Genomic DNA, 18,350 nt, shown 5'->3' with positions numbered 1-18,350 from the left:
GCTTCAGAGACTTACTGTCAGAGATAAATATACAATTTTATTCTATGATGTTGAACATTTCTTTGTGTTTGCTAAATTAGACACATTTCTCTTCGTCTCCTCCCTCCCCAACACGCATCCCAATGCTGGAATGGCACCCAAAGCCTGTGCATGCAGGATAAGCAGTCTACTGCTGAGCGACCTACCAGCCCTGCCCTCCTCCCAGGCAGACTGGAGGCTGAGATCTGAGGATTGTGTTTCAAATCAACCCTGAACAGGAAAGTCCACGAGACTGTTATCTCCAATGGACCACCAGAAAACTGGAAGTGGTGCTGTGGCCCAAAGTGGTAGAGTGATAGCTTTGAGCCGAAAAAGCTCAGGGACAGAGGAGTCCAGGCCCTGGTTCAAGCCCCATGACCTACCAAAGGAAAAAAAAAAGTGAACTAAAGAGAAAGAAATTAAGAGGGGGGGGAGGAAGGAAGGAAGGAAGGAAGGAAGGAAGGAAGGAAGGAAGGAAGGAAGGAAGGAAGTGAGGAAGGAAGTGAGGAAGGGAGGGAGAGAAGGAGGGAGGGAGGGAGGAAGGGAGGGAACGAAGTAAGACAGACAGTCAGGCAGACTAGATTGTTAGAAATCTGTTCCTAGTCAGGTGTGTGCCAGCACTCTGGATTCTGAGATGGGAGGATCACAAGTTCAAGGCCAGCCTGGGTATACAGCAAGACTCTGTCTCAAAAACAAAAACAAACACTTCTCTTGTGTGGCAGTGCCTGTAATGATGGTTTGTATGACTCGGGGGGTTCCCTATCAACCACACGTTCACACAGCTGTCCGGCTCTCTTCGTTGCTCTTCTCTCTGGTGGAGGGCACCCGTGGGAGCTCAGCGAGAGGCGAGGGAAGGCTGCCTGGCTAAGGCTGGGCCTGGCTGCTCCAGGGCAAGCCTGTGGTTTCTCCCAGTCTCTGGGGGGCTTCCTGGGGCTGTCGCTCAAACACAAGCACATGGCTTTGCCCTTGGGTCCCCTAAGCCAAGACTGGCCTGTTTTCAACAGTCATGTAGACAAACACGACGATGATGAAAATGCCAAGGACCGCGAGCCCCAGGCCCCAAGAAAACTTCTCCTCAATGCCCTTGGCCACCGGCCACAAGTCTTGCGTATGGATGGCACCTACTGATGGCGTGGCAGACCTGTGAAAATATTGGCGGCTCTTAGGATTGTATAGTTACTCCCCAGCACCCCTTAAACTAAGTGTGGGCCCCTCCAGATCTAAGGGTACCTCAATGATGGGGTTTCAGTGGCCCTTCGACTCACTCCAAACCTAACCAAATTTCAACAGGCATCAGCGGTGAAAGAGCCCTGCGGTCCCCCAGAGCGTTCACTTACAACTTACCACTTGGGTGACACTGCTCACAGCTGGCATGAAGCCTGGCTTGGGGACATTCAAGAACCCCAGGTCCCCATTGGGAGGCTATACCAATGGATGGGTGTCTTCTCTCTTTAACTTGTTTATTTAAAATTTTTTGCCACTTAAGCTGAGTGCCAGTGGCTCATGCCTGGAATCTTAGCTGTTCAAGAGGCTGAGATCTGGAGGATCGTGGTTCAAAGCTAGCCTGGACAGAAAAGTCCTTGAGACTCTATCTTCACGATAACCCGCAAAGAGCAGGGATGGAAATGTAGCTCAAGTAGTAGAACGCCAGCTGAACCAGCACGCTGAAAATAAATCGACAGTTGAATGGCATTTCAAAAAAGAATATAGGGCTTTTTCTCCCTCCCCTTTAGAATTGGGGATTGAGTTCAGGGTCTAGCACTTTCTAGACAGGCACACTACAACTTGAATCGTACACCTTAATTCTTTTGCTTTTAGTATGTTTTAATTAATTTTTAAATTATCATTAAGCAATTGTACAGAAGAGTTTTAATAGATTTTAGTTTTGGTTAGGTTTTTTTTTAATAGAGTCTTATGCTAACTTTGTCCTGGCTGGCTTAATCCCCTGGTTCTCCTACCTCTGCCTCCAGAGTAGCTGGGATTACAGGTATGAACCACCACACTCATACCCTCATGCTACTTGCTGGATTTATTGTAGTGAGAACTTGTGCTATAATCTTGCAAAAATCTGCTCACATTTACTTTAAAGTGAGGGAACTTGGGGCTGGGAAGGTGGCTCAGTGTAGAGTGCTTGCCTTGCATGCATGAGGCCCTGGGTTCGATTCCTCAGCACCACATAAGCAGAAAAAAAAGCCGGAAGTGGTGTTGTGTCTCAAGTGGTAGAGCGCTAGCCTTGAGCTGAAGAGCTGAGGAACAGCGCCCAGGCCCAGAGTTCTAAAGTGAGGGAACTTTCTGGAAAGTTTCACTTTTTTTTTAGTTCAGTGCTCGGGATCAACCCAGGGTCTCTTGGTCTACCACTAAGACTCACTCTCAAATCCTAGATTTATTTTCTGGCTAAGAAAAATGATCTGCCTTGCTCTTATTGAACTGGAAATCTTTTATCTGTTGGGCCATAGTGGGGCAAAGAGCCAGGCCAGATGCTCTTATCACTCCATTTCCCTTTCAAGATATCCTTCCAAGACACAGAGGGCAAACGTCTTTCCAATCCACTACTGTTCTCAGTTCTGAGATTTCTGGCATTCCCCCTCCCCTGCCCCCCACCATCTCTAAATAAGAGCAGAGACATCAGAGACCACAGAAAGCTGCTTGTCTGTTTGAAATGAGGTAGCAATGCAGATCTTTCACCTTCTCAATTTTAGGCTCAACCACCCACCCACACACGGAAATCTGAATAATGAGATTCCTCCTACTCCCCCCCCCCAAAGTTCCGGAACGTATCTTGTGTGCTATGAGCAGGATGCACCTGATTGGACTGGCAGGCATCTGAGTCAGACAACGCATGTCCACAGCTCTTGCTTTACTGAAATAAGTCTTGAGTCTCTGATAAACAGAAAGAAAACATCAACAGAAATTTGTTTCCAATGTCTTGTACAAAGCATCTTGGCCTTTATTCTAGGAGGAAAGAAAAAAGCACCATTGATTTAAAAAAAATCTTACACATGTGCTGGTACTGGGGCTTGAACTGGGCCTGGGTGCTGTCCCTTAGCTTTTTTACTCAAGGCTGGTGCTCCACCACATGAGCCACAACTTCACTTGCAGCTTTTTGATGGCTCATGGGAGATAAGTCTCACAGATTTTCTTGCCCAGGTAAGCTTTGAACTGTGATCCTCAGATCTCAGCTTCCTGAGTAGCGAGGTTGACAGGCATGAGCCGCTGGTGCCTGGCCTTGATCAGTTTTTGACATATGAGGCAGTTTAATATCGCCCAACACAAACTTCCAGCTCACACTTCTTTGACAATTAGCAAACCTAGGGACAGCCCATGCAGTGATTCACAGAACAAGAGCCACCCAAGGGTGACAAGTTCCCACTACCATCTTAAATACCCTACCATGATCCTAAATACCCCACCTGTTCCTAAACACCCCTCCGTGTTCTTAAATACATGCCATTTTGCTTTCTCCTTTTATTCGTTTATGGCTTGGAGCTTTTTTATGAGCATATGTCATTACTACCCAAAGGATAAAGTTATTTTTAAAACCATGTAGATTATAAATAAGGACTGGAAGATCACTGACAAAAGGAAAGCTTCACTGTAAGAGGCACTGGAGTAGTGACTGTTGAGTTTTTGTTGATATTTTTTAGTTTAAAAAAAAAGTCTTTCAAACCTGGTGCCAGTGGCTCACACCTGTAATCCTAGCTACTCAGGAAGCTGAGATCTGAGGATTATGGTTCAGAGCCAGCCTGGGCAGGAAAGCCCATGAGACTCGTATCCCCAATGAACTACCAGAATACTGGAAGTGGAGCTGTGGCTCCAAGTGGTATTGCACTAGCCTTGAGCACAAGAGTTCACAAATAGCACCCAGGTCCTGAGTTCAAGCCCCAGGACCAACCGGAAAAAAAAAAAAAGTACTTTAACATATGCCAAGTAGTGAAAACATTTCTAAAACAGAGGACCTAATCTTTGGAGGAGTCTAAGTCAGAAACACACACACACACACACACACACACACACACACACACACACACACACACACACACACACTCCCCAACACACCAAATATGCTACCAGAAAGCTTAGGACAGCTCATCTGGCCTTGGTTCTTGTATCTGGCAGGAGAATTCAGACAAAAAGCAACCATAAGGTGATGGGAAAGTTCATTAGAGAAGGAACAAATAATACATCCTGCAAATGACTCCTCCCCCCTGGGAATGTAAAGAGGGGGTATCAGCATCACCTGATACCCCCCTCTACTTGTCAGTAGACTCCCTGAGGCCTGCTGATAGGCACCACCACAGCTCCATTTGGGAAACAAGCTGAGACACAGAGAAGTTAAGGACTTTGCCTGGGTCACACAGCATTACCAATGGAGAGCTACTGCTTCTACAACACTACTGGACATAGCTATCCAGTCCTAATCTACATGTTTCCTACCCAACTTAACCGGAAATTTTGTTTAATTCATCAGACATTTGTAGCGGAGTGAGGACCAGGCCTGGTGAGTGGAGACCTCCAAGAGCTGGAGCGGAGGTGACTCTGCTCCTACCTGGCCCGGCTTCCTCCCGCTCCAATCCCCCGGGGCATCTGATCTCACACAGTCACCATCTGCTGCTCCAGCAAGCCACAGTGCCTACTATTCAGGTCATTGGTCCCTTGGTGTCTTCCCTCCTCTGGGAAGCACAGGACCCTTGCACACGTGGGCAGCCTCGCATCCTGCAGTGCTGGACTTGTGCCATCCAGTGATGAGCGGGGAATGGGAGAATCCTAGACACAGACTGGCCTTCCTGGGACTCCATGGTCTTCCACGGACCACGGCCAAGCCCAAGGGCGGGGCTCTGACAGCCAGCGCGCTGTGGTCATGCGGTCCACAGAGCTCACAGTCCCTACACTCCGCGCCTGCAGCTGCAGGCCCCTGAGGCTCACGGCCTCGTGTGGCACTGTGTGCTGCCAATCACTCAATCACAGGGGACACCATGAGCCAGGGGACAGCTGCAGCCCCTTCTCTGTCCCTGTTGTGCGTGCGTGCGTGCGTGTGTGTGCATGCGTGTGCATGTGTGTGTGTGTGTGTGTGTGTGTGTGTGTGTGTGTACTCCGTCTTGAACTCAGAGCCTGGGTGCTATCCCTTTGTTTTTGTTTTCACTGAAGGCTGGCCCTCTACTACTTGAACCATAGCTCTATTTCTGCCATTTTGCTGGTTAACTGAAGATCAGCATCTCTGACTTTCCAACCTGGGCTGGCTTCAAACTTCTATCCTCCTACCTCGGCCTCCTGAGTAGCTAAGATTACAGGTGTAAGCCACCAGCACCTGATTTCTTCCTGTCCTCTCCTGTTCTCCCTTCCCCTCTCCCTTCCCTCTCCTTTCTCCTCTCCTCCTCTTCTCCCTGCAGCCCCCTTCCCCCTTCTCAGAGAAGAGGCATGGTCTCCTGTGGACAGGCAGACATGACACAGGGGTCCCACAGCTGAGGGAGCCCCCAAACCCTGCATGGACATCACAGGCTTCCCTACTGTTCCCACCATTTGGGGCAAGGAAGAAAAAGCCCTGTGCAAGAGGGACTCAGTTTCCCCACAGGTGCGAGGCCTGCAATGCCCAGAGTGTTTCAAAGTATTTCCAACAGTGCTGGGAAATCCTGCATTAAACAAAACCTTTCTTACCTTAGGGAAAAATTTGCACGCACGCGGAAGTAGACAATAGTGGAATGAAACTGCACATGCCACGCTCGTGTTTAAGTCTTTTAAATTTAAAAATAGGAAGGTTAAATAAAGCATTTGGGGTTGGCCTGTTGCAAAATCAAATGATAGGATTTCACAGCTCTTGGGCAATCAAATACTCCCTCTCTTTTCTTTCCTCCTGCCCTAAGTAGCTTTAGGTATTTTATTTCCTTGTCTTTATTGTTTCCCTTCACTCCCTTCTTCCCTCCCTCCCTCCCTCCCTCCTTCACTCCCCTCCCTCCTTCCCTTCCTTCCTTCTTTCCTTCCTTCCTTCCTTCCTTCCTTCCTTTCTTCCTCCCTTCCTTCCTTCCTTCCTTCCTTTCTTCCTTTCTTTCTGTTCATTTTGGTTTTTGAGATAGGACCTAATTTGTTGCCCAGGGAGGCCCAAAACTCTTGGATTCAAGCTTTCTCCTGCTAAAGCCGTTGTCCTCTTGAGTAGCTAGGACTACAGGTGTGTACCACCATACCTGGTCTCCTAGTCTTTTATAGTTTGCTTTCTTGGCTAGCATTCATATTCAAGTTCTCCTAGAGGATGTAAAGGGTTTTGATTTCCCAAATGGAGTCATGGCGGCCTAACCACTAGACTGGGCTGCCATCAATAGCCACAATATTAGGAGGACTGCATTACAGGAAAAGGATTGTCCACTAATATTAAATAACAAGCAGAATAAAATGGCTGTGCACAGTGTTGCCAATGATACACACACCAACTGTGTGCACAAACAAAACCTAGACCGACCATCACAATACACGAGACACAAGTTTGGGGGTTTCTTTTTTTTTTTTTTTTTGTCGGTCGTGGGGCTTGAACTCTGGGCCTGGGCGCTGTCCCTCAGCTCTTCAGCTCAAGGCGAGCGCTCTACCACTTGAGCTACAGCGCCACTTCCGGTTTTCTGATGGTTTATTGGAGATAGGAGTCTCACGGTCTTTCCTGCCCGGGCTGGCTTTGAACCGAGATCCTCAGATCTCAGCCTCCTGAGTAGCTAGGATTACAGGCGTGAGCCACCAGCGCCCGGCTTGGGGGTTTCTTTTGCATGAAGTAGTGTGTTTGCAATTGACTTGTATTTCATTTTTTAAAAATCCCTTTAATGCTTTTATAATATGATTTTCACTCTAAACAACACTTACAGTGGAACTAAAAAATATTGGTATTCATTAAAGCACTAGCTTAGCGAGGGTAAACGGGCCTCTGGGGAGAAATAGCTTCACTCCACACCCGCTCACCCAGAGCTAGAATCTGCAAACACGGCTGTTTTTAACAAAGCGTGTGGAGTGCTGGGCTGGGGACCTGTGGCCTCCTCTGTTTCTCCGCCTTCCTCACCTTGACCCTGAAGAATTCAAGGCAGGAAATTCTACCAGTGCTCACTTCCAAGACCCAAAGCCCGGCCACCGCTGCCATGGCCAGGCCAATCAACAGGGCAGGGATGCCAGGCAGGCTCACAGCTCACTCACACTTCCTGTGAGCCAGGCTAACCCTGAATCAACTCACTTCATCTCCAAACCCGCCCTGTGAGGAAGCTGCTTCTAGGAGGCCAATTCTCAGATAGGGAAATGGAGGCAGAATGTTTCTACAGCTTGCTGTGATCACACAGCTGCTGAAAACTCCATCTCCAGCAAAATGTAAAATTGGAGGCATGACTCAAGCGGTCGAGCGCCACCCAGGCTGTGCAGCTCCGAAGTTCTGGTTCCGCCCTGCCTCAGGTCCCTCAGTGTCTCTAGCTCTGCCCCCTTGCCAGGAACATTGTACCCACGTTCTGTCACCTAATATCTTGGGCATCAATGTAACTCCATTCCCTTAATCCTTTTAAGAACCTGAGGAGGAAAGCACTATAGTCACTACTTTATCCATGAGAAAATAGAGATTTAAGGAGCTAAACTAGTTGCCCAAGGTAACACTATTAGTAAAAGGAGAATATTCTTTGGGGGGATAGTGCAAAGGATTTAATCCAGGGCTTTGTGCATGCTAGACAAGCACTCTACCGAAGAATTATGTCCCCAGAACCTAAAGATGCATTTTAACTATATTCCAGTTCCAAAGACTTAAAAAAAATTTCTCAGATGGGAACTAGTAGTCAAGCCTATAATCTTAGCTACTCAGGAGGCTGAGATCTGGAGATTGAGGACCAAGGCCTGGCTATATTCCATCTCCAGCAAAAAACAAGATTGGAAGAATGACTTAAATGGTAGAACCCCAGTCTAGCAAGAACAAGGTCCTGAATTCAAACCCCAGTACTGGTGTGTGTGTGTGTGTGTGTGTGTGTGTGTGTGTGTGTGTGTGTGTGTGTGTGTGTGTGTGTGTGTGTGTGTGTGTATTGATTGTGGGGCTTGAACTCTGGGCCTGGGTGCTGTCCCTCAGCTCTTCAGCTCAAGGCTAGCACTCTACCACTTGAGCCAAGCACCACCTCTGGTTTTCTGGTGGTTTATTGGAGATTAGAGTCTCCTGGGCTTTCCTGCCTGTTCTGGCTTTGAACTGTGATCCTCAGATCTCAGCCTCTTGAATAACTAGGATTACAGTTGTGAGCCACTGGCACCCATCTATCTATCTATCTATCTATCTATCTATCTATCTATCTATCTATCTATCTATCTATCTATCTATCTATCTATCTATCTATCTATCTATCTATCTATCTATCTATCCATCTATCTATCCATCTATCTATCTATCTATCTATCTATCTATCTATCTATCTATCTATCTATCTATCTATCTTTTTTTTTTGGATGTGGTTGAGCATCTCTGTAATCTCAATTTGGGAGACTGAAGCAGGACAATCAAAAGTTTATAGCAGTCTGAGCTACATAGTTGAGATCTTGCTTCATAAACACAAAAGCCCATCTGATTAGGGAATTTATCATTGAAAACACATTTCTGAAAACTGTTTCCATTAATTAATAGATTACCCAATCATTCATTTCCTGCAGAAGCAACATTTGTAGCTATTAGTTCTATTTGTAAATATTTTTTGATAGCCTTTTCACGAGATTATTCCAGGCAAACTCTTTTGTGCTGATTCTGGGCCTGCTTGCCTGAATCTGCTGGTGGATTATGTAGGAGTTTTAATGTCATGCTCTATTATGTTATGGTTAACTACAAAACACTGGGCCTGATATTCACAGCCAGAAGGAACAACAGGAAGTCTGCATTCAAAAATTATATTTGCTTTTTGAGAACTAACCATCCACAGAGAAGGCTGGATTTGTTTGCCTTTTCACGACATGCATTTCACATTTCACATTTCATACCTTCACTTGGAGCCATCAGGGAAGGGGAACAGGCACCGTTTCCCACAGTTCCTCTTGCCCATCCTTCCAGGACTTCTTATCCTTGAACTTGGGGGAGTCTGAAGGCCATGTCTTGGGCATGTGCTTCTCTCCAACCAAAACAAAACAAGCTATATTTCCCAGTCACTCTAGCACTCTACTTCCTTCCTTCCTTCCTTCCTTCCTTTTCTTTCTCTTTCTCTCTTTCTCTTTTTGCCAGTACTAGGCTTGAACTCAGGGCCTCACAATCTGATTTGGCTTTGTCACCCAAGGCTGGTGCTCTACCACTTGAGCTGTGCCTCTCTTCCAGCTTTTTGCTGTTTAATTGGAGATAAGGACCTCATCGATTTGTCTGCAGTACTGGCTTCAAACCAAGATCCTCATATCTCAGCCACCTAAGTAGCTAGGATTACAGTCATGAACCCTGGCACGCAGCTTCATTCGCTTTTTTTTGTTGTTGTTAGTTGTGGGCCTGAACTCTGGGCCTGGGCGCTGTCCCTCAGCTCTTCAGCTCAAGGCTAGTGCTCTACCACTTGAGCCACAGTGCCACTCCCAGCTTTTTCTGCTTATGTGGTGCTGAGGAATTGAACCCAGGGCCTCATTGAACCCAGAGTACTCTACCACTGAGCCACCTTCCCAGCCCAGCATTTGCTTTTTGTTAAAGAAAGCCTAGATGGACTGGGAATATGGCTCAGTAGTAGAGAGCTTGCCTTGCATGCATGAAGCCCAGGGTTCAATTCCTCGGTTCCACATAAACAGGAAAAGCCAGAAGTGGCTCAAGTGGTAGAGTGTTAGCCTTGAGCAAAAGAAGCTCAGGGACAGTGCCTAGGCCTTGAGTTCAAAGCCCCAGAACTGGCAAAAAAAAAAAAAAAAAAAGAAGAAGAAGAAGAAGAAGAAAGAAGGCTTAGATGCAGAAGCAGACATTTTTATAAATGGCGCAGCAAAGTGGCAGTTATGACCTGCTTGCAGGCAGCAAAAACCCTTTTGATTTAGAGCTCCTTAAAATTGAGTTAACCCCAAGTCCTTTTATTGACTAAAATGATTAGATTAATAAAAGCTCTTATAATGATATGACTCGTACTTTATTGTTTTACCCTAATGTTGATTTAATAAAGTTTTCATTTAAAATATATTGTGTTCTTTTAACCTAAGTAATGATTTTGAATTAATTGGAAAAGCTTTTAAATAATCTGTACTGCATCAACATGAGATCCTTACAGTAGCCTCTGTTCCGGCTACCAGAAAAACATCTCTGAAACCCAGAAGAGAACAGCACCAGCCAAAAGAGGTCATCAAACACTTACACCAACATTCACAGCCAGAGGCAAAATATGAAAAAATAGTTCCTTTAAAGTCTTTAAAGAGATGGAGCTGGGAAGGTGGCTCAGTGGTAGAGTTCTTGTCTTGCATGCATGGGGCCCTGGGTTCGATTCCTCAGCACCACATAAGCAGAAAAAGCCAGAAGTGGTGCTATGGCTCAAGCAGTAGGGCACTAGCCTTGAGCTGAAGAGCTGAGGGACAGCGCCCAGGCCCAGAGTTCAGGCCTCATGACTAGCAAAAAAAAAAAAAAGTCATTAAAGAGGATTTTTGCCAGAACACATGAAACCAAATTATAAAAGAATGTGCAGAAAAATTAGTTATTGACAAGAGTGCCTTGTTAGAAGATCAGTATGCAAAATACAACTTCATTTCCATGTAACACAGTAACAATTTTAAAGTCCTCATATATATATATATATATATATATATATATATATATATATATATATATATATATATAATGTCTAGTCCTTCCTTCCTTTTCTTTCTGTCTTTCTCTTTCCTTCTCTCTTTGCCAGTACTAGGGCTTGAACTCATATATGCAAATATATATATATGTATGTGTGTATATAAATTCTTGTATATATTATATATGTGTGTATAAATTTTGTATGAATATTATGTGTGTGTATAAAATCCTTTCCAGGCATTGCTGGTTCATGCCTGTAATACTAGCTATTTAGGAGGTTGAGATCTGAAGATGGTGGTTCAAAGCTAGCCTAGATAGGAAAGTCCGTGAGACTCATTTCCAATTAATCACCAAAAATCTGCAAGTAGAGCTGTGGCTCAAGTAGTAGGGCTCCAGTCAAGCTCAAGTACAGCACCCAGCCCCAGCACCCCTCCCCACACACACAATAAAAAGTAAAAAGGAAAGCAAGGACTGTTTAAAGAGGCACTGGGTCTGCAATGGAGTCATGGACGTCTCCCAGCTCCTTGTGCTCAACGCAGCCCAATCCAAGTCATAGAGTAACTCTTAAGGTGGGGAGAAGGCAATGGACTAGACCCGCAGGGCCCCGGGAACAACAGGAGGCGGGCCGTCTGGGTTTAGTTTTGAATCTCATGGGTCTTAGACTGGACACTGGACCACCAATGGATGCAATAAAAAAAATCCCCATAGCAAACTTTATGGTCCTAACTGTCCGGCTCCAAGCCCACCGGCCAGGGGAGAAGAAGCCTGGGATGTCACTGAGGTGGGGCTGGTAGCCAACGGAAGCAGGCCAGGAGCCCGACTAAAAGCTTACTATGATCTCCTAAGCTGAAAATACGTGCCTACTCTTCATTTCAGCAATTACACTTCTACATAGATTCATGCACTCAGAAAAAAGTTATTGCACATATGCACACCAATTATGTACTATACAGTGTAGAGCAGCATTGTTTCTGCTAGGAAAAAACTTAGAAATGATCCAAATGTCCAACAAATAGAGAGCAAATAAGTACATTTTAAAATTGTTCTGTCTTCTCGTAAAGATGAATCAACTAGAACTGCAAATGCTGAGTGAAACCCACACAGTAAGGCTGAACAATAAATAGGAAATTGCAGAGGAAAGTTTACACTGTGCTGTCATTTAAATAAAATCTGAAATCATACAGAGCCAAACTAGAGTTATGAATACCATAAAGAAGAGGGAAAGAGTAGATAGAAAGCTCAGAAGAGTGGTTACCTTGACGGAAAGGAAAGGGCATATAAACAGGAGGTTTTCTAAAACTGATTTAACAGTGATTTGTTTTTCATCTTTGTTCACTGTGTGTAATTCTTTATGCCTTTCCAAATGTGTAAGGCATTTTCTAATATATTTTCTAAAAGGCGTTTAGATTCATGTCAATCCTCCATCTGGACAAACTCCAGCTACCCATTTGCGTGTATATCAGCCAATTTCCCCCACCCCCACCTCCACCCTCCACGGGAGCTGCTATGTGATTGGGAGGGTCACTAAAAGCATGCCTATGGGTTCTTATCCCAAAGGAATGATCAGACCTGGGTCTCCTGAGCATACACAGGTGTCCCGAATCTCTCTGCAGTTCCAATGAATGGACACTTGGGGGAGCTATTTCGCCACCGAACTTTTTTCCAGGTTGTTTTCCTCCCCCTTGGTCACTTGCTGTGAAGTAGGAAGTTGAGAGGATGGAATTTTTTTTTTTTTTTTTGGTGGGGGTGGGGGGGTCGTGGGGCTTGAACTCTGGGCCTGGGCGCTGTCCCTCAGCTCTTCAGCTCAAGGCAAGTGCTTGATCACTTGAGCCACAGCACCACTTCTGGTTTTCTGAGTGGTTTATTGAAGATAAGAGTCTCAGGGTCTTTCCTGTCCAGGCTGGCTTTGAACTGAGATCCTCAGATATCAGCCCCCTGAGTAGCTAGGATTAGAGGTGTGAACCACCGGCATTGAGCAAGATGGAAATTCGAGGCTCACCGTGAGTAGGTAGGATTAATGGTGTGAGCCACCGGTGCCCAGCTTGACTCGTGTGTGCCCTCAGTTCCTGGTTTAACAGATCTTCCCACCTTATTTGCACTTTGCCTGTCCCCAGGGGACCTTTATCTGCAGGCGGGGATTGGGAAAACAGCCTGCCAGCCTCATATGTGTATTTTTCTAGTCTCTACCTGAGATGAGCCACTAGTCTCCTCAGGAAGCCTTTCTGATAGGAAAGTTCATGATCACCAATTGTAATAAATCATGCCTGGACTCATGAATTCTGACTGGTGCTTGGTGCTCAGAAACCTGATTAAGTCCTCAGAGGTTAAAATAACTTTTAGGTGCTCATCTATCTGGAAGGCACATCAGGAAATGCATCTCCCTAAGATGAGTATATACCCGATGCTGGTGGTTTGCATCTATCATCCTAGCTAGTCAGGAGGCTGAGATCTGAGGATCACTGTTTGAAGAAAACTCGGGACAGAAAAGTCTGTGATATTCTTACCTCCAATAAACTACTCAGAAAAAGCCAGAAGTGGTACTGTAGCTCTAGTGGTAGAGTGCTGACCTTGAATAAAAGAAGCTTAGGAACAGAGCTCAAGCCCTGAGTTCAAGCCGCAGGACCAGCAAAAAAAAATTAATACATATATCTATTAGCATAAAGTATATTATGACTTAGCTAAAGCCAGTATGAGTATTTCCTTAGTTGAAAGGCCAGGAAATGAAAGTTTTCTAAACAGGTTAACATTGTTCCTAAGAAGAAGAAAATCACTATTCATAACTCGTGTGTGTGTGTGTGTGTGTGTGTGTGCATTTGTGTGTGTGTGTACATTTGTGTGTGCTGTTGCTGGTGCTGGGGTTTGAACTCAGAGACTTAGCATTTTCTGCTCAAGGCTGGTGCTCTAGCGTTTGAGCCACACTTCCACTTCCAGCTTTCAGATGATTAATTGGATATAAAAGTTTCTGGGATTTATCTGCAGAGGCTGGTTTTAAACCAGGCTCCTCAGATATCAGCCTTTAAGTAGCTAGAATTATAGGCCTGAGCCACCAGTATCCAACTCATCATTCAGTTTTATGAAAGTAAGTTTACCTTTACAAATCAGAGTTTCTTTAAGTCACCCTTGGCTTTCAAAGACTACGTTCTGTTAAACAGAAATAAGTCAATGCGTAATGACCAGATGCACTGAGCATTACACCAACCCGAACCTTCTTTCCTGGGAGGTCAGTATTTTTTAGGGAAGAATTAAATCACATTCCTTACAGAGATGGCATTTAGCGCCCATTAGCACATGTCAAAGGTAGGAAGAAAGGGCTTATTAAGTAGTTATAGAATCTATAATTTACATTTCACTTTGACCCAACTAGAATATACAACCCCTATGGGGAAGGAGGTTATTTTTCAATTAATTAAACAACACTTATAGAGAGGTTTAGTACCATATGTCTGATCTTCCAAAGCATTTCTATACTACTCAACCCATACTTTGTGTGCATGTGCATGTGTGTGTGTGTGTGCACTTGTGCGTGCATACACACACACACACACACACACACACAACCAGTCCTGTGGCTTGAACTCAGGGCCTGGGCACTACCCCTAAGCCTCTTTGTGACCTAGTGCTCTACCACTTGAGCCATAATGCCATTTCTGGCTTTTTCTGCGTAGTCTATTGGAGATAAGAGTCTCATGGATTTTCCTACCCAGGCTGGCTTAGAAGCATGATCCTCAGATCTCAGTCTCTGAGTAGCTAGGATGACAGGCATGAGCTACCAGTGCCTAGCTCAACTCTTGACTGAAGTCCTTTAACATACACTCCCTAGTCACTCTGAGCCCCCCCTCCCCCTGCCAGTACTGGGGCTTGAACTCAGGACACTGTCTCTTTAGGTTTTTCCGCTAAAGGCTAGTGCTCTACCACATGAGCTACAGCTCCACTTCTTGTTTTTTGCTGGTTAATGGGAGCTAAGCGTCTCATGGACTAGTGGGTGGACTTTGAACTGTGATCGCCAGATCTCCATCTCCTGAGTAGCCAAGATTACAGGACAGGTGTCAGAATGGCTGGAGACTAAAATGAGCAGGAAGGCTGCCCAGGGTTCTGAGCGCTGGTGGCTGAAGCATGGGAGTAGTGGGGGGGGCAGGGATGGGGGTGACGGAGTGGCAAGGGGAGGGTCACTGGTGCTGGCATGGTGGTCAGCGGTCAAGAAGGCGGCCACTGGGCTTGAACAGACCAGGGAGCCATTGTACTGGGGGACTTGGCATGCAGAGAAAAGGAGAAAACTGAGTAAAAATGCAAATCTATTGATGATAATGGAACCCATAATCAGAAGATAATGGAATCCTTGTCAGAGAGCAATTATGAGGGGGATGGGTAGAAAGAACACCAACAGGTTGGATGGCTACTGGAGAGAGCTGGAGCTCCAGCTTCCGGTGTCATACCTTCATATGTCAAATAGATACACGGGGCATGCAGTTACTTTCTAGCTCTGTCCACTGCAAAGGCCCCACGGCCAGGGGCCCTGAGAGGAGCGAGCTGAGAGCTGGCAGGCTGCTTTGTCAATCCTGGCCCCGCAGGTAAAGGTCCCCTGGGGACAGGGAAAGTGCAAATAAGCTGGGAAGATCTGTTAAGCCAGGAACTGAGGGCACACCTTAAAAAAAAAAAAACAACTGGGCAAGGGGCTGGGAAGGTGGCTCAGTGGTAGAGTCCTTGCCTTGCATGAAAAGAAAAAAGCCAGAAGTGGCGCTGTGGCTCGAGTGGTAGAGTGCTAGCCTTGAGCGGAAGAGCTGAGGGTCAGTGCCCAGGCCCAGAGTTCAGGCCCCACGACCAGACCCAAAAAACAACAACAACAAAAAAAAAAAAACTGGGCATGGATGGCTCACACCAGTAATCCTACCTACTCATATGTGAGCCACTCGCAACTGATCCTCACATCTGAAGAGGGCAGTTTGAAGCCAGCTTGTACAGAAATGTCTGTGAGACTCCAGCCACCAATTAATCAGCAAAAAGTCAAACGTGGAGGTGTGACTTAAGTGGTAGAGCAACAGTCATGAGCAAAAAGGCTGAGCGTGTGAAGCCTTGAAATCAAGCTTCAGCACTGGTGCATATGCACACGCGTGCACGCACACAGACACAGACACACACACACAAAGAAACAATATCCATCTTTCAAAGGCTCCCACTTGTCAAGTTTGGGATAATTGAGCACTAAAATAATACCAAGGGAGCACTGAAGATACACTCAGAGGGTGTGTAAATGTGTGTAAGGACCTGGATTCCAGGCTGCCTATCTATCTATCTATCTATCTATCTATCTATCTATCTATCTATCTATCTATCTATCTATCTATCTATCTATCTATCTATCTATCATCTACCTATCATTTACTGTCTGTCTGTCTGCCTATCTACTCAACTCCCTATCATCTACCTTCCTGCCTAACCACATCTACTTTCATAAATCACACACACACACACACACACACACACACACACACACACACACACACACACACACCCCACTGGCAAATAGATGAGAATTTGAGTTCTACAAGCTGCTCTAGCAAATTATGCAACCCAAGGAGGGGCTCATGAGAACTCCAGACTCAGCGCTGGCTGGTCAGCAGCCGAGGGAGGGAGCGGAGGGTTTGAGCCTGGGGTCTGAAGCAGGAGCCATCTTGGGGAGGGGGCGTCTGGATGGAAGCACGAGGCCTGGCCTCCCTGCTGGCTGAAACACTGCAGGTGAGGAAAATAGAAAACCACACACACATCAGGTGCGGGACATGGTCCGCAGGGAGGACCAGACTTGACAGGTGTTCTGTGAGTGATCCTGGAGCAGAAAGCAAAAGGAGATGGAAGAAATGAAACAGTTTAGCCGGGCATCAGAGACGCACGGAGGCTTCGTGGGTCACACCAGGAGCGTTTCACGATGTGCCAGTGGGAATGCGCCCCATGGGGGTGGACAGAATGCTTGCTTGTGGGCTGGGGGTTTTGTATGCACCGTGTTCCCAGACTGAATGATGGTAGTGTATGCACACACACATGCGCACACACACACGTGCACACACACACACATACACAGCGAGTGATACAAAGAAAAAACGAGATATCTGGGTAAAAGGAATACAGGAATTCTTTGTGCTATTTTTGCTACTTTCTTTTCTTTCTTTTTTTTTTGGGGGGGCGGGGGGGGTCAGGTCATGGGGCCTGAACTCTGGGCCTGGGCGCTGTCCCTCAGCTCTTCAGCTCAAGGCTAGCGCTCTACCACTTGAGTCACAGCGCCACTTCCGGCTTTTTTTTTCTTCTGCTTATGTGGTGCTGAGGAATCCAACCCAGAGCCTAATGCATGCAAGGCAAGCGCTCTACCACTGAGCCACCTTCCCAGCTCCATATTTTTGCTACTTTCTGTATGTCTGAAACATTTCAACCTTCATTTCTTTAAATATTTCAAAGAAGTCAGCGCTGGTGGCTCATGCCTATATCCTAGCTACTTAGGAAGCTGAGATCTGGAGGATCTAGCCTGAGCCAAGAAGTCCGAAAGACTTCATCTTCAATAACCAACAAACAGCAGGGCTGGAGATATGGTTCTAGTGGTAGAATGCTTGAGTTCAAACCTCAGTGCTATACATACACTAAAAGAGCTTAAAAGGTAGGGAAGAATTTAAGCATAAAATAAAGAAGTCTTCAATACCTTTAAATTTATTATTATTATTATTACTAGTACTACTATTATTATAATTACTTTGACACAGGCCCAAACTGACTTCAAACTTAAGATTCTCCCTCCTTCATGTCCCAGATGCTAAGATTACAGGTGTGAGCCACCACACTCAGCTCTAACACACGAAAGCTCAGTTGGTATCCATCCTCCACAGTCTTCACAGAAAGGCATCTATAATTGTACTGTATCTGCATGTTTATTTCTATATTTGCAGACACTGATAAGCCACATTCTGTGTGGTTCAGGCGTTCAGTTCAGTACTGGAGTATTTCCATGGTGTTAGTTTTTTTTTTTTTTTCACTAAATATGTTGCTTTTGTATTGCAGATAATTAAGCATCATGCTCTTTATACAACAGTCACGTTAACAATAATCATGGTTCTTGTTTGTACGTAAATAGCTCCTTATTATGTTCCAGAACGACTTTTATTTTATTTTTATTTTTGGCAGTGCTGAGGATGGGTGGGCAGGGCTTGCGCGCCCTAGGCCGCAGCCCCACCACTGCGCTCCACCTCAGCTCCGCTTCACATTTGGAATTCCATCTTCCCAACCCTGTGCAAAGTCCAACGTCCCTGCTATCCTGGTTTGTACATGAGGAAACACAGCTGGAGAGCCTGCCCAAGTGTCTGGCAGAGCTGGGATTTGAACCCTGACAGTCTGGCTCTCTAGGCTGTTGTGTTGTTTGTTTGTTTTATGCTTGTCCTGGGGCTTGAACTCAGCACTTGGCACAGTCCCTGAGCTGCTTTTTGCTCAAGGCTAGCGCTCTACCACTTCAGCTGCAGCTCTACTTCTGGCTTTTTCCTCAGTGGTGTATGGGTGATAAGAGTCTCATGGACTTCCCAGAGCCGCCTGCACCCAGCGTCCAGTCTATGGTTTTGTTTTTGTTTTTAAATATATACTTTGTCTGCAGATCTCATTT

The 18,350-nt window shown here is 45.8% G+C and overlaps 1 protein-coding gene across 1 annotated transcript in view; it reads right to left on the bottom strand.

The window, feature by feature from the left end:
* Window positions 1–739: 739 nt before the first annotated feature.
* Lemd1 (LEM domain containing 1) overlaps window positions 740–18,350 on the bottom strand; it is a 29,495-nt gene continuing 11,884 nt past the window's right edge. The window contains exons 5-6 of the mRNA XM_070041456.1: window positions 2,822–2,898; window positions 740–1,159 (exon numbers count right to left, since the gene is read on the bottom strand). Of these exons, the coding sequence (XP_069897557.1) occupies window positions 994–1,159; window positions 2,822–2,898 (243 nt within the window). The 3' untranslated portion in view covers window positions 740–993. The remainder of the gene's footprint in view (window positions 1,160–2,821; window positions 2,899–18,350) is intronic.

Source organism: Dipodomys merriami, unplaced genomic scaffold (assembly GCF_024711535.1).
Source record: "Dipodomys merriami isolate MVZ:Mamm:240054 unplaced genomic scaffold, mDipMer1.0.p SCAF_31, whole genome shotgun sequence".
NCBI lineage: Eukaryota > Metazoa > Chordata > Mammalia > Rodentia > Heteromyidae > Dipodomys > Dipodomys merriami.
Note: the sequence above shows the minus strand (reverse complement) of the source record. Positions and strands in the feature narration are given on the sequence as shown.